This window comes from Pleurodeles waltl, chromosome 2_1 (genome assembly GCF_031143425.1).
Source record: "Pleurodeles waltl isolate 20211129_DDA chromosome 2_1, aPleWal1.hap1.20221129, whole genome shotgun sequence".
NCBI lineage: Eukaryota > Metazoa > Chordata > Amphibia > Caudata > Salamandridae > Pleurodeles > Pleurodeles waltl.
Window position 1 is genome coordinate 596,175,851 of NC_090438.1, and position 27,221 is coordinate 596,203,071.

General features: G+C 45.4%; 1 protein-coding gene across 1 annotated transcript in view; it reads right to left on the reverse strand.

Annotated features, from left to right (window-relative positions):
* DPY19L1 (dpy-19 like C-mannosyltransferase 1) overlaps nt 1-27,221 on the reverse strand; it is a 377,005-nt gene that overhangs the window by 247,859 nt on the left and 101,925 nt on the right. The window contains exons 5-6 of the mRNA XM_069215489.1: nt 20,919-21,039; nt 5,296-5,389 (exon numbers count right to left, since the gene is read on the reverse strand). Of these exons, the coding sequence (XP_069071590.1) occupies nt 5,296-5,389; nt 20,919-21,039 (215 nt within the window). The remainder of the gene's footprint in view (nt 1-5,295; nt 5,390-20,918; nt 21,040-27,221) is intronic.

The following is a 27,221-nucleotide window of genomic DNA, read 5'->3' on the forward strand; positions in this document are numbered from 1 at the left end:
GCTACCCTTTATTAATGGTGTTCAGGTTGAGGCCTACAGTGACACAGGTGCCAGTGTCACCATGGTGATGGAAAAACTGGTTGCCCCTGAGCAGCACCTACTTGGTCACCAGTACCAAGTGACAGATGCCCATAGGAACACTGTAAGCCACCCCATGGCTGTTGTGAATCTCAACTTGGGGGGGGGGGGGGTACTGGCCCAAAGAAAGTTGTGGTAGCCACTGACTTACCTGTAGAATGTCTAATAGGCAATGATTTGGCAACTTCAGCTTGGGCTGAAGTGGAGTTGGAGGCCCATGCAGCAATGCTGGGCATTCCAGGGCACACATTTTGCTCTTAGCGGAGCTCAGGCCAAGAAGAAAAGAGGACAGGGAAACTTGGATCCTGGAACAATGGACCAAGGGCTCCCAAAAACTAGGGGTAAAAAGGGCAAACCCTTGACACTATCCCTCCCTTCACAGATGATTCCCCTTTTGAGGAAGATTAATTCTCTCCCTGTGCAGAACCTACACCAGAGGAGCTGGAAGCTGACGCAGCTGAGCTTTAGGGCACAGGGGGGCCTGCCAGGGAAGAGCTGTGTGTGGCACAGCAAACCTGTCCCACATTGGAGGGCCTCAGACAGCAAGCTGTCAAGCAGCAAAATGGTGAGGTCACTGAAACACATAGAGTTTATTGGGAGAATAATCTCCTTTATACTGAAGCACGGGACCCTAAACCTGGCGCCACCAGGAGGCTGGTTATCCCCCTTCAGTACAGGGAATTCCTCCTAACTCTGGCTCATGACATCCCTTTAGCTGGGCACTTAGGCCAGAGTAAAACATGGGACAGACTTGTTCCACATTTTCACTAGCCCCATATGTCAGAAGACACAAAGGAGTTGTGTCGCTCCTGTGTGACCTGCCAAGTCAGTGGAAAGACCGGTGGCACCCAAAAGGCCCCCTTAGTGCCACTAACAGTGGTTGGGGCGCAATTTGAAAGGGTAGGGGTTGATATTGTTGGCCCCCTTGGCCCTCCAACAGTTTCTGGGAATAGGTTTATCCTTGTGGTGGTGGACCATGCCACAAGGTATCCAGAAGCTTTCCACTTAAGGACCACTACAGCTTTTGCAGTGGCATAGGCCCTCCTGGGAATATTTTCCAGGATGGGTTTCCCTAAGAAAGTGGTGTCAGACAGAGGTAGTAACCTCATTTCTGCATACCTAAAAGCAATGTGGAAGGAGTGTGGTGTTTCCTACAAGTTCACCACCCCGTATCCACAAACTAATGGACTGGTTGAGAGGTTTAATAAAACTCTCAAAGGCGCCCATGACAAAGGAAACTTGCTGCCCTTTCAGGGGAAGACTGTGATTTACACACAAGTCTTCCACAAAGGAGGTGGTCGATCTAATAAGGGAGCCAGTCCTACACAGTTTGTTGGAATCACCAAGTGCCTTTGACGCTTCTGGAAGATGCCCCATCATTGTGTGCGTCAGCTTTTTCCTAGTAAAGTTTAGTTCAGTTACTGCCCTTTCAAATTGCCAACATAATCACTGGCCAGACATGCCATCATTTTGAGAGCATGCCTAATATTTCCTTTAAAACATTATTTACTTCAGTTTATATACAAGTATGTCATATCAACATCACCTGTGGCAAATACCAGTAAATCAACAGCAAATCCTTCACCACCACAGGTGAGGAGTTGCAGCGATTTCCTTGACAGAGTGCGTAAGTGGTGGCACTTTCAGTTTAACAATATCTAAATTCAGTATCTGTATGTGCTCTATAACAGTAAACAAAATTGTGTTTCCAACAGGGCATTCTCGGAGTAGAAAGAAGGACATTTACAAATAGCCCAGAGTCAATCAAGGTAATCCGTTAGTGTAGTGGTTCTTAACCTGTGGTCTGGGAACCCATGGGGGTCCGTAAAAGCCTACTTAGGGAGTCTGCGAATGTGTAAAGAAATGAAATAATATTGTAGGAAAATGGCTCCCTGTTGCAGTTACCCCCCACTTTTTGCCTGATATTGATGCTGACTTGACTATAAGAAGTGTGCTTGGACCCTGGTAACCAGGTCCCAGCACCAGTGTTCTTTCACTAAACATGTACCATTGTTTCCACAATTGGCACACCTCTGGCACTCAGATAAGTCCCTTGTGAAAGGTACCAGTAGTACCAAGGGCCCTGTGACCAGGGAAGGTCACAAAGGGCTGCAGCATGTTGTGCCACCCTAAGGGGCCCCTTCTTCCACTATCACATGCACACTGCCAGTGCCCCTTCTCCCCCTAACACATGCACACTGCCAGTGCAGATTGTAGGTGTGGGTGAGGAGAAAAATGCAAAGTCGACATGGCATCCCCCTCAGGGTGCCATGCCCACAACCCACTGCCTGTGGCATAGGTAGGTTACCCCTCTAGCAGGCCTTACAGCCCTAAGGCAGGGTGCACTATACCACAGGCGAGGGCATAGCTGCATGAGCACTATGCCCCTACAGTGTCTAAGTCCATTCTTAGACATTGTAAGTGCAGAGTAGCCATATTAAGTATACAGTCTGGGAGTTTGTCAAAACGAACTCCACAGGTCCATAATGGCTACAATGAATACTGGTAAGTTTAGTATCAAACATCTCAGAATAATAAACCCACACTTATGCCAGTGCTGGACTTATTACAAAATGCACACAGAGGGCATCTTAGAAGATGCTCCTTGTATTTTACCTAATCCTTCAGTGCAGGGCTGACTGGACTGTGCTAGCCTGCCACTGAGAGACGAGTTTCTGACCCCCTGGGGTGAGAGCCTTCGTGTTCTCTGGGGCCAGAAACAAAGCCTGTACTGGGTGGAGGTGCTTCACACCTCCCCCCTGCAGGAACTGTAACACCTAGCAGTGAGGCTCAAAGGCTCAGGCTTTGTGTTACAATGCTCCAGGGTACTCCAGCTAGTGGAGATGCCCACCCCCCTGGACACAGCCCCCACTTTTGGCAGCAAGTCCGGAGGAGATAATGAGAAAAACTAGGAGGAGTCACCCTCCAGCCAGGACAGCCCCTAAGGTGTCCTGAGCTGAGGTGACCCCTGCCTTAGGAAATCCTCCATCTTGTTTTGGAGGATTCCCCCAATAGGATTAGGGATGTGCCCCCCCCCCCTCTACAGGGAGGAGGCACATAGAGGGTGTAGCCACCCTCCAGGACAGTAGCCACTGGCTACTGCCCCCCCTCAGACCAAAACACACCCCTAAATGTAGTATTTAGGGACGACCCTAAACCCAGGAAACCAGATTCCTGTAACCTGAAGAAAGAAGGAAGGACTGCTGACCTGAAAGCCCCGCAGAGACAAAGGAGACGACAACTGACTTGGCCCAAGCCCTACCGGCCAGTCTCCAGAGTCAGAGAACCTACACAGCAATGCATCCAGCGGGACCAGCGACCTCGGAGGACTCAGAGGACTGACCTGTACCTAAAGGACCAAGAAACTCCAGAGGACAGCGGCTCTGTCCAAAACTGCAACCAAGAAACCATCTCCAAAGAAGACTCCAGCCTCACTCCGGAAGCATGAGTCTTCACACGGATCGTGTCTGGAAGAGCCAACACCGCAGAGAGGACCCCCAGGTGACTCCAATGACGTGGACACCCAGAGTCGACCTCCCTGCACCGCCACAGCGACGCCTGTAGAGAGGATCCAGAGGCTCCCCCTGACCGCGACTGCACGGTCACAAAGGAACCCAAAGCCTGGAAGAAGCACTGCACCCGCATCCTCCAGGACAGAGAGGAACCAACCACTGGTGCAGGAGTGACCAGCAGGTGGCCCTTATCCTAGCCCAGTCGGTGGCTGGCCCGAGAAGCCCCACTGTGCCAGGCCTGCATCGCCAGAGTGACCCCCGGGTCCCTTCACTGACTTCAATACAAAACCTGACGCCTTGTTCACACACTGCACCCGGCCGCCTCTGTGCCGCTGACGGTGTATTTTGTGTGCCTGTTTGGGACCCCACCAGTGCCCTACAAACCCCCCTGGTCTGCTTCCCAAGGACGCAGGTACTTACCTGCTAGCAGACTGGAACCGGAGCACCACTGTTCTCCATAGGTGCCTTTGTTATTCGGCCTCTGCAACTGACCGGCCTTGTGTTACTGGTGCTGGGTGTTTGGGGTAGACTTGAACCCCCAACTGTGGGCTGCCTATGCCCAGGAGACTGAACTTCTTGGTGCTTTACTTACCTGAGAAACTAACCCATACTTACCTCCCCCAGGAACAGTTGATTTTTGCACTGTCACTTTTAAAATAGCTTATTGCCATTTTTGCCAAAGCCATGTACATTACTGTTTAAATTCAAAGTTCCATACTTACCTGTGTGAAGTACCTTACAATTTATGTACTTACCTAAATTCTGAATCTTGTGGTTCTAAAATATGTTAAGGAAAGAATATTTTTGTATATAAAAACCTATCGGCCTGGAGTTAAGTCTTTGAGTGTGTGTTCTCATTTAGTGCTTGTGTGTGTACAACAAATGCTTAACACTACCCTCTGATAAGCCTGCTGCCCGACCACATTACCACAAAATAGAGCATTTGTATTATCTAATTTTGCCACTGTCAACCTCTAAGGGGAACCCTTGGACTCTGTGCACACTATCTCTCACTTTGAGATAGTATATACAGAGCCAACTTCCTACAAATATTAACAGATTAATGAAGTGTATATAAATAAAGGAGCAAAATGTACCACTGAAAATGTTTAGATGTGGTAAATGTGAAGAAATGTGAAATTGGGGTACTCAAATTAAGTTTGTATCCTCAGATTGATTCATGGGAGCTGTGCAAATGCATCAAACAGAACATAGTATGAACAGTGAGTGGCCTCAAATGAATTTAGAAAAGACAGAACCTTCCCATTAAAATTTAGATTTATTTGTATTTGCTTGTAAATGTAATAACAGAATTCATAATGTGTATATTTGATGAATGATTGTTTCTGTATTTTTTATGTATTGCTTTGCTGTTTAAACTATCGAAATTGCTCAAGCCGGGGTCGCTGGATTCTATTGATTAATCACTGTGGGTCCCCGGGGACCAGTAATGATTCATTGGGGGTCCACAGAAGTCAAAAGGTTAAGAACCACTGCCTTAGCGTCTTTACCATTTATCATTGCGGCTATATGTATAGCTTCTGTTGTTGCTTCTTTATAATAATAAAGATGATACACATATGTAAGATAATGCTAACCAAGAAAACCTCTAGTTTGTGGAATAATGCAATATACTTGTATCACGTTTGTGAATAAGAATCCATAAAATACTGAGACAGTTATCACAAAACAAACTATGTCTTACCTTAAATATGCTCCGTATAGAAAGAATAATGACATAAGAAGTCCATTTAAAACAAAAATCAAATTGACATAAAAGTAGGCAGGATCTCCCATTCCTATAAATAAAAAAAACAGTTTAACATACCAAGACAAAAGTGATATTATTTCAAAACTAGGTACAACGAATATTTAGAACAATGCAGTTTACAAGTCATTAAGTTAATGGCACTATTAAATTAATGCCATAATATAAGTTGTATAAGACGGAAGACTTCTCTGTGCAAAACTGGTGAAGGAAAAGTTTAAAAAAAACACCTAACGTACAAGTTACTTACCTTTGGTAACAAAATATCTGGTAGAGACATATTCTAGTTGCAGATTCCTTAACTTAGAATTTCCCCTAGGCGTTGGACTCTGCGGGCTTCGTTGGCATTGTAGTCATCGTGATGACATCAGGAATAGTATATAGATGCCGCCTTCGTTCAGTGGTGTCAGTTTCTTTTAACGGCTTTCCACGCCAAAGCGCAGAGCTGCTAAGAACACTGAGATTGGTACGCCAGAGCTAAAGACCTGAAAGGGGAATCCCTGTCCCGAGAAATAAGTTCACAAGCGGGGAGGATGGGTGGGTGGTAAGGAATCTGCAACTAGAATATGTCTCTACCAGATATTTCGTTATCGAAGGTAAGTAACTTCTACATCTGATAGAGGCTTCTAGTCGCAGATTCCTTCCCTTAGAATAGATACCCAAGCAATGCCATCCTCAGAGGTGGGCTGCGAACCAAGATCATACAAGGAAGTCCTGCCAGACCGAATGATCAAAGTAGCCGTCCCAACGGACCTGGCTGTCTAGGCAGTAGTGTTTAGCAAATGTGTGCAGGGACGCCCATGTAGCTGCCTAGCCGATATCCAGGACAGGAACTCCGTGTGCTAACGCAGTGGAAGCAGCAGTTGCTCTGATAGAATGAGCACGCAAGCCCTCAGGGGGTTGCTTCTTGGCCAAAGTGTAGCACATTTTAATGCAAAGAAGCACCGATCGAGGTTTGCTAGGTAACGTCTGTGGGCAGGCAGGGAGGGGATGTGGAAATAAGCTTACTGCAAATCCAGCGCTACTATACAGTCTCCTGGGTCCAAGGCAGACAGAACCTGAGCCAGGGTGAGCATTTTGAATTTCTCCTTCTTGAGGAAGTAGTTTAGGTCCTGAAGGTCTAGGATAGGACACAAGCTCCTGTCCTTTTTCAGCACCAGAAAGTAGCGGGAATAACAACCACAACCTACTCCAGGCACAGGGACCTTTTCTATAGCTCCCATGGCCAAGAGAGCTGCTATTTCCTTGCAGAGAAGTGCCAAATGATCCACTGGAAGGTGACTGAAGGATGGAGGCATGGCTGATGGAGAAGATTCGAAAGGGAGGTAGTAGCCCTTTCGAACGATCTGCAAAACTCACCTGTCCGTAGTGATGTATTGCCAGTGGGGCGAATCCTGCTGCCAAGTGGATGGGCGTAAGGGGGACGGAAAAGGAGGGTTTGGAGGCTGCAGCGGGGGCAGAGGCAGACTGGGCAGACCTTCCTGTACCACGCCCACGGGGGATTCTGCGTCCCCGGCCACACAGAGGCTGGACAGCATGGGTGGCAGGGTGGCTGGGTGGAGGGCACGACAAGGAGACCCTTCCGTGGCCACGAAAGGGGTGAAAAGCAGACTGCGGGGGTAAGGGGCAGAGGAAAGTCCAAGGGACTGAGCCGTAGCCCGGGAATCCGAGAATCTCTCCAAGGCCAATTCCGCTTTGTCTCCAAAGAGACGGGAGCCATCAAAGGGCATGTCCATGAGGGACTGTTGTACATACCCAGAAAAACCAGGAGTATGCAACCAGGCGTGGCGTCTCAAGGCCACCATCGTAGCAACTGATCTGCCCAGAGTCGGTTGTGTCCGGCCCACAACAGATTGTGAATTTTGCCACATCTCATGCGTCGTTCACAGCTTGGGAGACGATAGCACAGGCCTCTTCCGGTATCTGAGGCAGGACTTGGGCAACCGTATCCCACAAAGAGTGGGTATAGCGGCCCAAAAGGCATGCAGTGTTCACAAACCGCAGCGTAAGACTAGAGGAAGAAAACAACTTCTTACCAAACTGTTCCATCCTTTTTGATTCCATGTACAGGGGTGCGGAAGGGAATGCGCCTGAAGAAAAGGAAGCCTAGATGACAAGACTCTCAGGTGTGGGGTGTTAGGACAGGAATTTAGGGTCTTTCGGAGTGGGCCGATGGCAGCGTGCGATAGTCCTATTCACAGGAGCCCCTGTGTTGGGTTTGAACCAAGTACATCAGTGAGGGCTTCATTGAATGGCAAAAGGGGTCCTCATGTGGAAGCCCCAGGCTGAAGCACCTCCGTCAGGAGATTGGACCTGACCTCTACAGTAGGAAGCTCAAGGCAAAGGACCTCAGCTGCCCTACTGACCACTATACCATAAGTTGCTCCCTCCGCCGTAGCCATGGTAGGAGGATACAGCATGCCAGTGTCAGAAGAAGTACCCAGACCACTGGTGTCGCCCAATTCCTGTGCCCAGTCTAAAGATGGGTCATCCTGGTATTCATAAGGGTCCAGGGACCTCTCCAGTCCCTCCCCAAATTCGTACCCATAGGAAAAAGGGTCAGAATCCGACCTAGGGCGAATAGGCCCCATCAAAGACAAAGGCGGCGGCGCCTGACACCGTTCCAACTCTCATTCGTCTGGGATAAGAATCGAGTCGACATCAATAGCGGGCACAACCGTCATTGGGGGCGTCGACAATCAACCTGGCACCGGGGAAGGTCTCAAGGGTGCGACCGGCACCGGTGCAGATTCATGAGCGGATCCAGAGGGGACCTCAGTGGCCGGAGCCGAAGCTGCCGGCGCGGAACCTGAAGGCCTCTTAACCGAACCCCTTGGGCACAAAGGCGTTGTATGGGGTCGGTCTGCCCAAAGATGAGGCTCATGACCTCACAGAACTTTAAGTTGGCCGACACAAGCTCTAGGGATGGAGGCCTAGAGCATCAATGCTCTTCCCACATCGCGTCTGCCGAGCGACGGGACGAAGTCAAAGAGCGATGGGACCTCTTCGACTTCTTCTTCTTACCTGCACCCGAAGATTTAGAAGAAGAGGAGTGGTGATGTCTCTGCGAACGGTCTCGAGACCGGGATTTACGCAGAGCCGAGTGCCATGCCACCATTAGCTTTAGGGACTGCTCCCTCAAAGCCTTCGAGTGCATGGCCCGCCACTCGGAGCATGACCTTGGGTTGTGGTTGCGCTCGAGACACCACAGACAAACCGGATGATGATCCGTCACTGACATCGTGCGGTGACGGTCTTCGCACGGCTTGAAACCGGTCTTCGGGGGACGTCCTCGACGCACCAAAAATTCTCACAAAAACTCGACAAAGCGTTAAAAGTCTGTCAAAAAGAGACAAAGGTAGCTCTTCTCCAGATCAGCGCGTGGCGCAGAAAGAAAAGAAAATACGTCACTGCACGAAGGCGGCGTCTATATACTACTCCGGATGTCATCACGGCGACGATGACGCCCGTGGAGTCGACCGACGCCACCTACCGACGCCCAAGGGTATTGGTCGAAGAAAAATCTCCGGATCCAGTCTGATCCCTGGGAGAAATTCTAAGGTAAGGAATCTGCAACTAGAAGTCTCTATCAGATACACTGGTTCGCATGATTGGGTATGTTCTACAGGCACATGCTAGTTAAAATGATTTACTGTCACTGCACTATGAGGAACATACCTTCTTGTTGAGGAAGATACTACTTGCAACTATGAATCACAATGGTTTTGGTGAGCATAGATCAATCTCGGAACAAATTCCTACATCTGAACTGGGATTCTTTGTAAAGCCCAGGACATATGGCCTATTTCACAACAATTTTGCTGTGAAATCCTCTTGAACTCCTTACTTTCTTCTATTTTCCAGGAGTACTACAAGAGATAGTCACAAAAATCTTTGTGAATCAGAACATCACTGCATTAGACAAACTACAACATCACACTATGTGCAATTATGTGACTTCTTTGTGTTGTACTTCTGGTTTGGTTTTATTCCTGAATTCCTTACCCTTAAAATTTAGTAGCAAGCTAGGTGCATAAGAGTGTGTCACAACTACTTATAGCATAGTTTTTGTGAACCAGGCCCACTGTGTTCCCTGCACCCCCCTCCATTACCTCCCAATCTGCATCTGAGTTTCAGTGGCCTTTAACAGCTGTTCTGAGTGCTGTTTCTTGCCTATTACGGATGCACTTACAATGCATGCCTTTACAAAGCAGTAAGTACAATGCATGGTCATTACCACGCATGCACTTACAACGAAATGTTTTTACAATGCATATGCTTTCACCATGAATGTCTTTACCACAAACATTTTGCAGCAAAGGCATAGTTGGTAAAGGTATATGCATGGTAAAAACTAGAGGTAAGTATAACATACACACATTTTCACACACAAACACAACCTACCCTAAACATTACCTTACCACGACAAAACCCATTTTTGAGGATTAATTTTATTATTGAACAACAACCATGTTCTCAATGAACCCAAAAAACTCATTAATATCAAAGCTGAATATTTTTGGAAGTAGTTTTTAGTTTGTTTTTAGTTTTAGCTATGTTAGGGGGATATCTGTGTGTGCAGGTGACTATTACTGTGCATAATTATTAGGCAACTTAACAAAAAAAAAATATATACCCATTTCAATTATTTATTATTACCAATGAAACCAATATAACATCTCAACATTCACAAATATACATTTCTGACATTCAAAAACAAAACAAAAACAAATCAGTGACCAATATAGCCACCTTTCTTTGCAAGGACACTCAAAAGCCTGCCATCCATGGATTCTGTCAGTGTTTTGATCTGTTCACCATCAACATTGCGTGCAGCAGCAACCACAGCCTCCCAGACACTGTTCAGAGAGGTGTACTGTTTTCCCTCCTTGTAAATCTCACATTTGATGATGGACCACAGGTTCTCAATGGGGTTCAGATCAGGTGAACAAGGAGGCCATGTCATTAGATTTCCTTCTTTTATACCCTTTCTTGCCAGCCACGCTGTGGAGTACTTGGACGCGTGTGATGGAGCATTGTCCTGCATGAAAATCATGTTTTTCTTGAAGGATGCAGACTTCTTCCTGTACCACTGCTTGAAGAAGGTGTCTTCCAGGAACTGGCAGTAGGACTGGGAGTTGAGCTTGACTCCATCCTCAACCCGAAAAGGCCCCACAAGCTCATCTTTGATGATACCAGCCCAAACCAGTACTCCACCTCCACCTTGCTGGCGTCTGAGTCGGACTGGAGCTCTCTGCCCTTTACCAATCCAGCCACGGGCCCATCCATCAGGCCCATCAAGACTCACTCTCATTTCATCAGTCCATAAAACCTTAGAAAAATCAGTCTTGAGATATTTCGTGGCCCAGTCTTGACGTTTCAGCTTGTGTGTCTTGTTCAGTGGTGGTCGTCTTTCAGCCTTTCTTACCTTGGCCATGTCTCTGAGTATTGCACACCTTGTGCTTTTGGGCACTCCAGTGATGTTGCAGCTCTGAAATATGGCCAAACTGGTGGCAAGTGGCATCGTGGCAGCTGCACGCTTGACTTTTCTCAGTTCATGGGCAGTTATTTTGCGCCTTGGTTTTTCCACACGCTTCTTGCGACCCTGTTGACTATTTTGAATGAAACGCTTGATTGTTCGATGATCACGCTTCAGAAGCTTTGCAATTTTAAGAGTGCTGCATCCCTCTGCAAGATATCTCACTATTTTTGACTTTTCTGAGCCTGTCAAGTCCTTCTTTTGACCCATTTTGCCAAAGGAAAGGAAGTTGCCTAATAATTATGCACACCTGATATAGGGTGTTGATGTCATTAGACCACACCCCTTCTCATTACAGAGATGCACATCACCTAATATGCTTAATTGGTAGTAGGCTTTCGAGCCTATACAGCTTGGAGTAAGACAACATGCATAAAGAGGATGATGTGGTCAAAATACTCATTTGCCTAATAATTCTGCACTCCCTGTATATCTATCTATATATAGATATAGATATATATATATATATATATTTATTAAGTGGGTTGAGTGATATATATGTGTGTGTGTGTATTTATACACACACACACATATATATCACTCAACCCACTTAATACTTAACTGTACCTACCTTTAAAACATTTACCACGCATACACCTTTACCATTCATGCCTTTACAGCGAAATTAAAGGTATATCCGTGGTAAAGCCATGCGTGGTAAACGCATATGCATTGTAAATGCATTGTGGTAAATGCTCTTTGTTGCATTCACCGCAATGTAAGTGATGTTTCCAGCCTATTACACTCCCCAGCTGTAGAAGATACAGGTTTGTTTATTGCTTGCTGACAGTACGATTTGCCCTCTAATCTCACTTTGTGCTGTGATCACGATCATCTCATTAAGGTAGGGTGAATGCAAAATCACACATTTAAAACCAATTCCATAGCATTAAAAATCCTAAAATGTGGTCAGTTAAAGTGTTATTAAGCATAAAATAATTAGCAGTATGTTCTATCAGATATCAACATGGGTATCAAAGTCTACGCAAGCCTTTACTAAAACTGCATGCTCACACTGCAGTCTTACAGGGCTCTGGCAAAAGGGAATCATATTTTATGAACAAGATACTTACCTTCGGTAATGCTCTTTCTTGTAGAGAGTATCTAGCCACAGATTCCTCATCTTTTGAATATTTCCCAGGTGTAAGACTGGATCCGGAAGCTTTACAGCCGTACCTCAACGTGTGGTTAAGTGGCACAATGCTGCTTCGCACTGACATCCATCTGCTCCAGAAATGATATGCGGGCCCATATAGGCACCACCCCTCCTCACTGATGTCAGTTGCTTTCGGGGCTGTCCATGCTCCAAGATGCAGAGCCCCAACAGTCAACTGGTCATGATCAGTGTGCAGATTCCTAGACTTGGAATGTTATTTATTGATCGAGTCTAGTCACAGAATGGGGAGGATGGGAGTGTCGGTGAAGAATCTGTGCCTAGAGTCCCTACCAGAAAGAGCACTAACAAAGGTAAGTAACTTGTTCTTCTAGCCTCACCTTTTGAAAAAATACCAAAGTAATATCTACTGGAGGCAAATTTGTGAATGGACTCAAACCAGAAAGAGAGAGTGGTCAAAAAGTCACCTCAGGTGAACCTGGCCATCCAGACAATAGTGTTTCGTGAACATATGGAGAAATGCCCACATAGCTGCCTGTAATTTGTCTAGGACAGGGACTCCGCTAAGTGGGGCTTGCCTGCATGCCCCTGCCCTGGCGGGAGGCCTGGAATCAGGGTCGAGAGGACGATGCTGGAGGATGGTGAGGATCGGGGGCCCAGGTGAGCGGCTGCCGGCCAGTTGGCCCCGAGTTTCAGTGGAGCGTCTGGGGCACGGCCTGGAGGGGTGAGTTGCTGACTGGAGGACGGGAGACTAAAGCTGAGCATTTGAAGAGTTGGTGTGAGTAAGGTTGGAGTTGGCAGTGCAGGTGCGGTACCATTACATGAAGGTGTACTGGAGCCACAGCATAGATCATACCCAAGACTATGATAGTGCCTGAAGCAGGGGTTGATTGGCGGGATATCTGGATATAACAGCGGCCCACAGTGAGGATTCATGGGGCCATGAGATTGCTTTGGACTCACTGGAGGGTGTCGCAGTTCAAGGGAACTTCAACTCTGCTCATATGAGTCAGATAAGGCGGTGATACATCACTGTCATACTCTCTCTCTCTTCTTGGGATGATGGTGAGATGGGGTGGCACAGGCAAATGGCTGCGTCGCAGGGAAACACTATGGAGCACTACACTACCTCTGCTCCGTTGCCGCAGCGCCAGACCCCTGTGGGTAGGCCCGAAGATGAGCTGGGCATGCCTGCTGCTGTAGAGGAACTGTCGCGAGCTGAACTTCTGGCGGCCATACAGGGCTCGAGGGAAGCCCTTGAGGGGAAGATAGAGACAGTGGCTGTGGAGGTGAATCTCCTCCGAGCGGACCTCCAGAAAATATCTGATAAGGTCAAATTTGCAGAGGGGTCCATTGTGGAGTTGTAGACGGAGGTTGGTGCTCTATGAAAGCAGATGGCACAGGCCACTTCCAAAGTTGGGGTGATGGGGGTGAAACTGGAGGATGCTGAGGGTAGGTCCCAATGGAATAACATGCACCTTCTTGGGTTTCTGGAGCGCACAGAGGGTTCCAATGCAGAGGGCTTCATGGAACGCTGGATCAGAGAAGTCCTACAGCCGGCTGGGCTATTCCAAAGTGTTTGTGGTGGGGCGTGCTCAGAGGGCCGTGGTTGAACCTCCAAGTCCTGGCACCTCTCAGAGGGCTATCATTGCATGTCTTTTGAACTATAAGGATAGAGACTGTATTCTACGGGCTGCCTGTGAAACTGACAAGGCCGTTTTTGAGAATTGCAAAATCTCTATATATCCCAACTATACGAACAAGGCACAGACCTCTAGAAAGGGGTTTCTGCAGGTGAAGGCCAAGCTTCGTGCAATGACCATTAGATATATGTTACTGTATCTGGCGCGTTTAAAAGTTCTCTCAGGAGGCAAATCCCACTTTTTAGAACACCCGGAAGAGGTATGGAGATGGTTGGAGATGTGGGACAAAGTTGCTCCGGGTAGGTCTGGATGGACTGGCTTGGTGGCTGGTCGTGTTTCTGGTGTGGATGGCTCAGACTGGAGGAACCGCGGGGTGAGCCAGATGGAGGTCTCAGTGGGGCAGGGTGGCAGCGATGACACAGAATTAAAATTCAACAGGATGGTACAATGGCGGTGGTGGTTCCTGAACTGGCTGCCGGGCTGACTGTAGTACCTGATATGGAAGTGGAGATGATTTCTGTTGACAGTTAACTTTAAATTTCCTGAGGGGACAATGTTGTTCTGTTTGTCTCTGGGGGACATGTTCTTTGGTTGGAGGTCCACTCTTTGCATAGGGGGAGTACTGGGATTATATTGGATCGGAAACTGGAAAGGGAACTCCCTGAGTTCACATTATATGAAGGGGGAGGGGTAATGTCCTTATTGGAATATGACTGAGTAGGTATGCAGGCATGGTGTATTTCGCATACAGAGTGGGGGGCGGTTACCTCCACAGTAGGATCTTGTGGTTGGGGTTTTGGGGATTAGGCTGTTGTCCTAGCAGCATTTACACATATGGAACAACAGTACGCTTTGATGTGTTTGTTTTACTGTTTATCCGGGGTGGGAGTGGGGGCTCGGGTTTAATTAGTGTATGTTTGCAGGTGTTTGATGATTACAACAGCAATGCATATTTGTATGTGAGATGCGAAACAAGTATTCAACATGCCTTCTCTTTGCAGGAGGGGGCTGTGGAGGGGAAGTCAATAGTGGACAGAATATACAAAGCATTAACATGGGTTGACAGATTAACATGCTGACATGGAATGTCAGGGGGCTGAAAAGCTACACACCGCGCTATAGGGTGCATTCTTTCCTGCAGCGACATAAGGTCCAAATAGCCTGCTTGCAGGAAACACATGACGGAGGAGGAATCCAAAAGCTTTCTAAGAAATGGCGGGGTCAAATGTTCTCCTCGACCTTTTCATCTTATGCAAGAGGAGTAGCAATATGGGTTGCGCCAGGGGTCTCATTCACACATGTCTATAGTGAAGCTGATGGGGAGGGGAGATATATACTCCTACAAGAAATGTTAGTTGGGCGCCCCTTACTATTCTCAACACTTACGCACCCAACACAGATGATCAGCGCTTCTATGATATACCTGAGGTGTTGGGGGGAGGAGGGGCTTCAATTGTATGGGCTGGAGACTATAATTGTACATTGGATGGTAAAAAGGATTGTTACTCATCTAAACAAGGTACTAAAGCGTTAGTGTGGTGGAGGACCCTCACAGCGGTCATGCATAATATGGGATTTTGGGATGGGTGGAGGGAACTACACCCGGAGAGTAGGGAGCATACCTGCCAATCCAAGACACATAATATGTATAGTAGGCTGGACCGCTTCCTCCTGGGTGGACTCAATTGCTCACAAGTGTTGGATATTAAACATCTGGGAGGTTTCCATCTGATCATGCACCGGTATTGATGCAGCTGCAGTGGGGGTCAGACCCCAGGGTGACGCGTGGTTGTAGTATGCCTACAGACTTTCCGACAGATGCTGTCCGCCGTGACAAAATGGCAGTTGCCATTAAAGACTTAATAGCCTCGAACTGGGGATCTACAGAATTTAGAGGAATGGAGTGGGAGGCCATGAAAGCCATTCTGAGAGGAGTGTGTACAGGCATCACTTGCGGGGTGTGCAAACAAATGAAACAGGATCTCAATGAATGGGAGGGCAAGCTGTGGCCATGCAGCACCAGACACTGATAACAATGGAGGTAGAAAAATTGCAGCTCCAGTTGTACAGGGAAGTCAGTAGATGCTGGGAGACACTAGATAAAGTAAAACTTAGATCCTACAGACAGCGGCCACACAGGGAGAGGGACAAATCTGGTAAATTACTGGCATCGATTCTAAAGTGAGAAGTGGACTCTCCCCCCATTTTACATATCATGAATGGCGGAGGGGTGCAGATGACTAACTGCAGGATATTTTTAAAGTATTAGTGGAACACTTGAAGGCTGTGTCGCATGCCGGTGCATCGGTGTCAGATGATTATTTTGGTGAGTTCCTGAAGCAGAGGTGACTCCCACAGCTCGAACCTGAGAGTATGGAGAGTCTGGAGGTGGAGATAACTGTAAAGGAAGTGAGTGCAGCGGTGGAGGCATTGTCAAAATATAAGTCTCCGGGCGAGGACGGGTTTTTGATCAAGCTCTATCAGATTTTTCCCTCCTCCTGCGAGATAAATTACTGGCCGTGTTTGAGGAGGCCCAGGAGTGGGGTGTCCTGCCGGAGTCCATGCACCAGGGCATCGTTTGTCTAATGCTCAAACCTGTGGGGGATTTGGTTGACCCGTCGTCCTATAGGTAGCTCACCACGCTGAATGGTGATGTTAAGATCCTGTGTAAGATATTGGCTACTCCTGGTGGTTTCATACCTGGCCGTAGTACGACTTATTACTTAACGTCATTTGGCACACGTCTTGCATGAAATCATGGCTGCCGAAGACGAATTGGTGTTAGCATCATTCGACCTAGAAAAGGCTTTTGATACTGTGAAGTGGGGTTACCTTCTAGCGGTACTACAGGGAAAGGGGTTTGGTCCCCAGTTCCGTGCATGGGTTTGCTTGCTCTATACAGCACCTTCCGCTTGTGTTCACGTGGGAGGGGAATTATCAGAATCCTGGGTAATTGGCAGGGGAACCAGCCAGGGGTGTCCACTTTCACCCCTTCTTTTCGCTTTAGCGGTGGAACCACTGGCAATGGGGATGCATGAGGAATTGGCTATCCCTAAAATTAGGCATTATTATTATGCAGTGCACTTACAACATGCTGCGAAGTGGATGACAGAGTTGGACAATTGGGAGAAGTGACCATTTCAAGGAATGATGGGCAGGGGTACATTTGTACGCGTACTGATGAAGGGTGGTCAGTTGGAAACAGCTGTCCCATACTAGGTCAGAACTACAGCATGGATTTGGGAGCAAACCGTTAAGAAAGTGATTCGACATGCTCCATTTGATAGGGAACTGAAGAGATGGGACTTGGCCCCATTTCGGGATAAGGATAATTTCATGTCTTTGGAAAGCTGGAGAGCAGGAGGGAGTCTAGTAGCGGGGACTTATATCTTAATGGGGAGTTTATATCCTTTCAGGAGGCACCAACTACGTTTCGCTTAGGTCCAGGTCAGTTCCTGCAGTATCCAAAATGGAGAGTTTGGTTCGGGAGATCTGGCGTGGTGTCCCGATCGCCCCACTGGCCTCGAAGGTGTTGAACGGGCTGATAAATTGGGGTGATGAGACTCATTTAATTACTCTGTTCTATAGAGCTATTCGGGGGTCAACCAGGTGTGGAATGTGTTGCACAGAGGGCCTGGAAGCAGAAGATGGGAGATCCAATGGAGGACACTAATTAGGCTGTGGCTCTGTTGCTGGTGCGCACAGTCTCATGCAACAGTAGGTTTTAGCTTCTGCATTTCAATTTTGTGCACCGTACGTATATTACACTTGATTGTCTCAACAAGATTGACCCAACAAAAGCGGCTGGTGTCCTAGATGTGGTGCATTAGGTGCCTCTTTTCTACATTTGGCTTGGACTTTGAGGCAGGTGCAGCAGTTTTGGCAGGAGGTGGTTGGGAAGTTTAAAGAGGTCACGGGTGTGGGACTCGGAGCAATGCCGTTGACATGCCTTCTAGAAGTGATAAAGAGACCACGGGGAAGGCGCATCCCATATAAACTAGCACTACTAGCTCTATAGCTGGCTAGGCACAGGGTGGCCATAGGCTGGATGAGTGCCAGGAGTCCATCCATTCATTCCTGGTTACGAGATATAATGGAATGGGGAACCGCAGAAGAACAACATATGCAGATAACACGCAGGGAAGAGGGGGCACTAACTGACCTGATTGCGTGGGGAACACTATTGGAACATTTCACTCTTACAGAGGATTCATGCTTTGATTGGAGCACTGACGATGATGATTGAATAATGAGTTGGATATGTTAGATAAAGTAGTGACAACCAACTGTGGGGATGTTGCACTTCTGATACTTACAGTGTACATAAGAACTGGATACATGAGGATGGTAACTGGCAGTGGAAGCTGAGGGGCAATATTACTGCATTGGTCACTGTTGAAGCATATTCCTGACTGTGTCTGTACTCTGTCCTCAGAGAAGATATTTGTGATGACTCGCATTGATATGCACTGGGTTGTTTTTGTTGGTTCTGTATCATAAATCAATAAAAACAGAGGTATAAAAAACATTTGCCCTGAAGGAGATCAATCTGGTGTGAGCGGCACCAAATCACAAATTTTGCCGACGACAGGCGTGTACAGTTTTGTCGAGATATGCACAGCTGCCAAGATTACATCTATCACCTTTGGAGGAAGGTCAAAGATATTCAACTGTTATCTCTCATCTCCAAGCATGAAGGCGGAGATTGTGAAGTCTTGGGCCTGCCCTGTTGCTACAAGTACAGATACTCAAACCCAGGAGTTCTGGATACCAATCTCTCCGTGCCCAACCAGGAATCACTAGGATGACGTGGCCTGTTCGTCCCTAATCTTCTTGAGAACTCATGGCAGGAGTGGATTTGGCTGGAAGGCATACACGAGTCACAAGTTACACCCGAGGTTGAACGCATCTCTGAGATGGTGACGTCTTGAAAACTCAAACTCACAGAATTGCTGACATTGAGCGTTTTCAACAGTGGTGAACAGACCTAGCCAAGGTTTTCCCCATTTTTGGAAGAGACCTCTAATAGCCTGTGGGTGTAACTGCCACTTGTGATCCGCTAGGTGCCGCCATACAGTGCACCTGTCCTGGCATTTAAAGATCCTGGCAGGTTATTCACCACCTCTTGTTGGTAAAGCCACTTCCATAGGTGCCAGGCCTTATGGCACATGGTCCCTGACCACACTCACCCTGTTTGCTGCAGGACAATATCGTTGTGGTGTTGTCCATGGGCACTGGAACAAGTCTCCCTTTGATGAACTGAATGAAGGCTTTCACCATCAAACGGATGGCCCTCAGCTCCAGAAGGCTGATATGGAGCCAGAACTCTTTCTGAGACCCGGGGCCTCTGATCGCCACCTCTACCAGGTGGCCACTCCAGCCCAGAAGAGATGAATCGGTCACTACTGTCAGTTCTAGGTCGGGAAGGGGTCTGCCACCTGTCCAATCACAGTCCAGCAATCATCACTCAGATCCCTCGCAGTCTCCACTGAAATATAAACATGATTGGTCAAGTTCCCTTGATGTTGGGCCCATTGAGTCTTCAGATCCCACTGCAAGGCCCGCATATGCCACCTGGCATGCTACACCAAAAGGATGTAGGAGGCCATTAGTTTCAGCAGCTATAGAGTAGACTTCACTTAAATCTACAATTAAGGCTGAAAGGTTGGGATTATAGCTGCTCATTTCTGGAGGGAAGGCTCAGAACTAGAATGGCTCTGATGAAGAGAAGCATCCGAAAAGGAATCAAATGGGTCTTCGGCATGTTGATAGTGAACCCCCAATGATGACAGAGGTTTGCTGTAATCTGAAGGTGGAGATGACTGCCTGGGGCACGTCTGCCTCTAACAGCCAGTTGTCCAGCTAAGGGGGGGAGATTGGTACCCCCGACCTCCTAAGATGTGCACTGTCATCATCAATATCACTTTCGGGAATATCCGAGGAGCACCTGTGAGACCAAAAGAAAGCAAACTGAAAATTGTTCTATCCCACCACAAACCGCAGTTATCACCAATGGGACAGCAAGACAGGTGTATGGAAATAGGTGTTCTACCGGTCCAACATGATCATCCAGTCTCCAGGGTTGGGTGCTGACAAACCTGGGCCAATGTGAGCATTTTGAATTTCTTATTCTGGACGACTGCATTGAGACGGTGCAGGTCTAAAATAGGCTGCAGATCTCCATTTTTCTTGGGCACCAGGAAGTAGTAGGACTAAGAACCATGACTTGCTTCTGGTGCAGGCACCCACTTTTGCCAAAAGGACTAGCAATTCCTGCCGCAAAATGGAGAGATGAGCCTTCATCAGTCACTGGGGGAACGACAAACTATGGAGTGAAAGAAAGGAAGCGTTAGGCAAGCCCTTGCGAACAATCTGTAGAACTGACTTGTCAGAAGTGACTGTTTGACAGCCTGGGTAGAATTGGGGGATTCTGCCTCCCACGCAGTGGCTGTCTTCCTATAAATGCATGCTAAAGAGGCTTGGCAGGCAAGGTTGCGGGGCGGTGGCAGACTGAACGGCTCACTGACCTTGGCCACAGGGGTGGTGGGCACCACGGCCTCTGATGCAAAACTACTGTGATTCCTGAGGAGGCTGGATAGGCTGGACGTGGAAGCACCATGGCCAAAGCCACGAAAGGAGCAGTGAAACTGCTGCAGTTGTCAAAAAGGGGTGGAGAAATAAAGTATGACTTTCAAAGTTTCCCTTATTTTGTTACCAAATATTCACGCAAAAATCCCAAACATTCAAATTTATTAAATGAATTAATCATTACAAAAGTAAGACAATAGCTTTACTTGTTAATATTTTATGCATTCAAACTTCAAAATCCATTTCTCTTAGGTGCTGGAAATGTATTAATCGAATGTGATGTTTGTTATTAAAGAAGGATCTCTGCCCGACATTATGGTGTGTACTGAGCTGTAAAGATGATTCTGCTGTATGTATGGAAATAACAAATCAGATTAATAAAATAAAAAAAATAAAAAAATAAAACTTAATATTTTAAAAAAACTCATTTACATTTTTTTTTTTTTAATCAATATTTTAAAAGAAACGTTTATCCTATTTTTAGAAAGAGAAAAAGGCGACCCACGAATGGATGGCATCAGCATGAGTGAAACGTGCAATCAACCCTGGTTTCATTCACAAAACAGTTAGGAATTAACCTGGATGTTGGAGATGTCTTCCTTTCCCAGGATGTATCTTAATACGACTTTAAATAGTCTTCAAAACCCAATTATACATTCATCAAATTAAAACTTGCCTTCACAGCTCTCGACTGAGCTAAGCCCATATCCCCTGTTCACTGTCCAGCAGGTCTTGGTTTGAAATCCTGTGAGGTCTCCAAACCATCTGTAAATACGGAATATAAAAGCCAAGACCACCTGTGGGATAGAGGGATTTCAAACAACTCAGACTTCCGTAGCAGTGCTTTCCTCTACAGCATGACAGTATTTACAGCTATTTATAGACAAATGATACACGTTACAAATCTGAGAATTTAGGTTTATTCTGTTATGCTACAGTAGACTAATCAAACAAGAGTCATCGTTTCCATCAGGTAGCATGGATGCCCGATTACCCCAGATGTGTAGTGAAACCTCGATGGAACCTTAAATAAAGTTATGTATCTCTTCATCATTTATGTGCCAGCCAAATGCAGCTGCTCATCTGTGCACTAATTTGAAGAAGCAAGAGATGGAAACATTTTCAGAAGCAGAATTAAAACACACAGCCATTTGTATGAATCCCATTTACAAACTAGCAAAGTGCAATTTAGATCTAGACTGGTTTGCGAAGGAGAATGCAATTTGCAATGCGACCCATTTAACAGTACGTCACATTTTAAATTGTACATTTACAGGTCACAACACTACCTGCCTAGTGAATATCAATGAGGCAGGTCACAATTTGTAACCCTCTGTGATTGGCTGCCAATGCCTCCATAGGCCTTCAAGGGAGAGCAGACCTCTGTCCTTATATTTGCATTCTCAAAAGGGAAGCACTTTTTTTGTTTTTTAAAGCAGCCTCAGCCTATTAAAAAGTATTAAAAAAATAGAAAGAGGGTGTGGGGGGTGAAGGGCATGGATGGGGGCGTAGATACTAGTTTACTGTTAGATGACCACTGCCAGCACCACCAACACTATTATCAAAGGGAAAGATGGCCCAGCAGCATATCTTTCCCTTTGGAAATCTGATATCTATTGAGGCTCAATATATGAAACAAGGATTTGGGAGAGTAATTTCAGATGCAAACCATTGATATATTGCTTTCAGAATCACAGACAGGAGAGGGGCTGCCCGTTCATGCCCCTCCCCACCGCCAATCAAGATATGAGGCAAAAGCTCTTTTGCGTCCCAGAAAGACCATATAACATTTGCTAACATTTACAGAGTTAAAATGAGGGCATGAAGATTTAAAAAGTGCAAGGCTAACTTTTCTTTTTTTTTTTTTTTAGCTCTTTCTCAAAACCTTTAAACACAATTTAGTAGTTTTTAATTTCCCTGGGGAAAATTATGAGGGTTTTGGTAATAATCGCAATTCCCTGAATTTGATGTGGGTGGTGAGAAAAATGTTTCTTAACCTGTAACCGTCAGTTTGTAATGTGCAGTGCTGTAGATTCATGTGCTCTGCATACTCCTGCCATCTAGAGTTTGGCCCAAAAGTCTGCATCATCTTTCTCTCAGAAGACATTTATGACTCCATTGCACCAGCACACAAGCTCCATCTCAGATTGTTTTCTGCTCAGCAGGTTAGTAGAGTAAGCCGAGTGTAGTGTTGTAGGTCAAGTGTGCTGTGCATGATAAAGTGAGCAAGAAGGATTATAAACAAAACAGTGCTCATGGCTGATTTGCATATACCACATGACACAATGAACAGATACTTACAGGGTAACATTTTTCATTCATAGAATGTACAGCTGTAGATACATGGTCTGCATCAACTACAAAGCAGTCCCTCTTCAAAACGGTGGCAAGGTAGCAGATGATGCAGATGTTAGAAAGAGTTTTCCTAATACCACTTGGCCCACAGAAGCATGTTGGCGTGTTAAAACATCTACAAAGTAGTGCTTGGTAATGGTGTGTGGCGCTGACCAAGTAGCAGTCTTGCGAATATCCATCATAGGAATGTTGTCCAAAAAGGCTAATGAGGCACCTTTTTGCGTGAAGTGTGCTTATAGATCTCTTTTGTTAAAGGGGTTGGGCCCATAGGAAGCAGAGTGGGGTTTAGGTCACTCACATAGGTTTATCACCAATTAGGTCTCTCTTTCCGGTATCAACTTTAATCAACAAACGCTAAATATCCACACTTGACATTTGTAATCATTAAGATCATGCTTATTAAATTTCTGATTTGTTCCTTAATATTTTATGTCAACACTTCTGAACATGGAGAACTGTAAGCAAATTTATACATTTGATCACTTCAGAACCATAATCAAAACAACAAATACCTTCATGCAGTGCATGTAATTATTTGATAGAAATAAAAAAACATCCTGTGACCAGTGGTCATGATGTGCTTGATATTTAGCAGAAAAAGAAATGTTTAACACAGGACAATAAAAACATAATATTGATCTTATTGATAAATATTTTCACAAATGGATATTTAGCATATGTTGATTAAAGTTGAGACAGATTTAAAGCAGAAACATTATCCTGGTGATAACCATATACAATTGTGCTTTTGGATGCACAGGATTAGTGCTCTTTGCTTTAGCAAAGTTGATCTGGATACATTTAGCTGTCCACCTGGTGATGACTGCCTTAGAGATTGCACACTCCTTGTGGGGTTTGATGAAAGCTATGAAAATCTTAAGTGAGTTTCAAATAGTTTAGTTTTATCAATGTAATACATGAGCACAGTGAACAGAGAGTTAAGTGCCCTTTCATATACCTACTGTGGTTGTGGGATAAAAACACGTAACTCAATAGTCTGGTTCATTTGGAAAGAGGAGACAAACAAACAGAAATTTAGGGTTGGTATTTAGAACTACCTTAACTTTATGAACATGAATAAATGGCACCTATATTGTAGGGGCTTAGAGCTCGCGACTACATCTGAGGGAGGCAAATGTTACAAGGAAGGCCACCTTCCAAGACCGGAGTAAAGTGAAAAGTAAGTTAACAACACACAGTAATCAAGGGTAGTGAAGAGGGTATTTATGCTACCTTGCGATTGTCTTGGTTTAAGTGAGGAAAGCACCTAAAAGTAAATGAGCAGCTGGGAATGAGCATATCCATTAGAGATGCATATTCCTTTTTACCCCTCATTATAAAAAGTTACCAAAGTAAGACATCACAGATTTGCAAGTATGAAGTGTGTAGGAGTGCTGGGCTTGACACGTCCTAATGAGCCCACGCAGGCTGGTCTCTTGCATTGGAAAAGCTGCATGCAATGGGGGCCAGTAATCAGTAGGGAATATTTATGGGTGCGTTTGGAGCGCATCTCAAATATGGATAAGTCCTTCATTTATGTCTCTAAATTGGAGTCCAGTGTGAAAGTGGTCCCAGTAGCAGCAATATTAAGGTTCTTTATGTTCTACTGAAGTACTCAATTAAAAATTTACACCGCTGGATTTTATGGAAAGAGGCTTCTGGTTTAGCTTGGGTTAAAAAAGAAAAATAACATAATGGTTCATAGTACAAGTTAATGAGCTCACTGAAAATTTAACCATTAAATTCATACAATTATGCCATTCGCTTTGATTTTATACAAAAAAAAAAAAAAAAAGTGCGATATGTGCAAACTGTGCTTGTTTTTATGTAACTCTGCAGAATTCCGTAAAGTGAAACTCCAAGTTCGACCCATCCTCAATTAAAATGTGAACTTATTGATATTTCTTTGAGCTCTAATCAGCTAGTTTCTACGAAATTAGTTACGAAACAAACACCATAATTTAAACAAAATGGACAATGGCTATGAAAGATATGAGATTAGAAGTGCTGAGCTGAGATTCTTTGGATGATGCACACACTGATTCCTTTCTTGCCAGACTTGCCAATAAAGATGCTAAAAGTATTACATCATGGGAGCCATTGGGGTGGACTGGATGAGTGGGCGACAGCAGGTGACAGCAAAAAGGGGGACATCTTCCATGAGTCAGCACTTTTCCCATTTGACGAGTTCGCAAGCATTGGAAATTGGGCCCCACTGAGGTTAAACATCATCAATGCTGTCAATACTTGGCACTTTCGGCTGGTACTTGCAATGCTGTTACATGTGTATACTGAGCATTGCGAACAGACAAACTTCAGCCCCTCCCGACCCTGAGCACTCGGTGGGAAGAGGACCTGGAGACACCTATTGCTGAAAAGGACTGGGAAACTATTTTAGGTAGGGTTCCTCCAAGTATCTAAAAATGCATGGTTTAAGTCGATCAACTTTTATCAACTACACAGGGCCAACCTAACCCCAGAGCGCATTAACAAATACTTTTATGTGATGGACGCCTCTTGTCCTAGGAGGGGCGAGATGGGCTCTATGTTTCTGCACATAACATGGTCTTACCCGCTACTGCGCTCAATTTAGGAGGAGATCACATTGGCAGTTACTGATGTGATTGACAGGGAGGTCTCCAACACCTCGGATCATTGCCAGCATCATTGTTTGCCCCATACCCCTAAGACCATGGCTACTAGTAGGTTCCAAGATCTAGCGTTGATTTTACCTAAATGAAAAATCACACTCCATTGGAAAGTTGCTGGGGGACCCCGGGTGCCCACTTGGCAAAAGAAGTTTGAGAGATGGGTGAGCTATGATGGGGCTGTACTGCTGCGGGAAGCAAGGCAGGGGATAGGAACATTGGAGAATGCCCATGCGTGGGACACACTTGTTGACTGTTTAAAAAACCCAGATCCACCCTCTAAGGGGGCCTCGCCAGGTGTCTCGCCTGCCCAGTTGCACTCAACTCAAGGCCCTAACTGAGGTCTCACCTCCCATGGACTGTCTTGCCTTTTCTGACCTTCAGTGATAGGGGAACTAATATAGGCAGGTGAAATTTGTTGGACACTAGGCCCCAAGGAAACAGGTTTAAAATCCATGGCCTGGAAGTATGCTTATCATGCACTGCAATGTTCCAACTCAATTGAGGGGTATGGAGGGACATAGGTCTTTTTTTGAGTTAAACATTACTTCAATAAATAACACAGCCCTAATGATATATTCAGACTACTGGAATAGTAACTTCAGACAAGCTATATTGTAACTCACTTTTGCTCTGACCAAAAATAAAATTTGTTTACAAAACAAAAATGAAAGACAGGAGATTAGAATAGGGGTCTCCAGCCTTTCCTGAAACAAAAGCTACTTATGTTCAATGAAAATCATCCAGAGCTACTAATATTAGATATGAAGTAGCAACCAACCCATCCAAGATTGTCAGCAGTGATCACATCAGTGCATTAGGAAGGGTTGCATTTTCTAAATAGGCAATACATTACAGCCTTAGCTGCAAAACCCTGACACCAAGGTAATAATGTGAATAATACACCTCTCCAATTCAAATAATACATTTAAATACATTTTGAAAATTAAACAATTTTTCTCCAAACAACACCTTGTGAATATGGAGAAATACACACATTTTCACTTTGAATATATGTTTTTTAAAAGTTTGGCATACATATAATAATGCAACTAAGAAAAAGCATATATAGTAGTAGGCTGGCCTGCATACAGGAGAGCTAAGCACAGGGAGCTGGAGAACTACTGGTTGCTCACAAGTTACTCATTGGAAACGCTTGGATTAGAAACATGAGATCCCAAAATAAATATGAAGAACGGGTTAAAAAAATAATGGTATAAAGTAATAAGGAAAAAGAAGGAAACTCAAAGTGGCCTACATAATTTCTACATAAATGTAATTTAAAAGAGCTAAACATGTCAACTGCTGTATACATTAGGATCTCTACTGGATTGTTATTATATTTATGTATGCAACTGATGGCTCTTGCATAAACAATTAACTTTACTGAAATGTCATTGCTAATACATATAATAATTATTTACAGAAATGAAATTTTAATTGCATTGAATAAAATCACTGCATGTTCTTTATTTCAGGAAATTCCGAATACTCAGTTCGACTAGTCAAAGGGAAGTCTCCAAAAAACCATATCTCCTTGGTCTTGGTGCTCAACAGATCCAGGCCAGGAGTTAATGGATCGGAAAGTAAAATTATGTCAGTCTACACGTTGAAGGTCCCCTCAACGCTGTTCAAGCAGACTACAATATTAGGGAGTGTTGTAATTGCTGGGAGAGTCTGCAAGAAGAATCTTCACATCAGATTTAAGGATTAGGAGATGCTGTTATTCTTTCACCTCAAGCTCCAAAACAGGAAGTTTGTGGAAGTATAGGTCCAGGTATCCCATCAAAGGAGGAATTTGACATAAGAAAACATATTGATTTACAAGGCAGGAGGCTGAAAAATAAATTAAAAACTAATGCAAAGAACCAGTGAAATGTGACTTGAAAGCACATAAAAGCAAGTACTTCATAACAATGGGCTGTTTCACATTCATTGCTCATGTGTGTCCCACAGTCTGAAGGGCACCATATGTG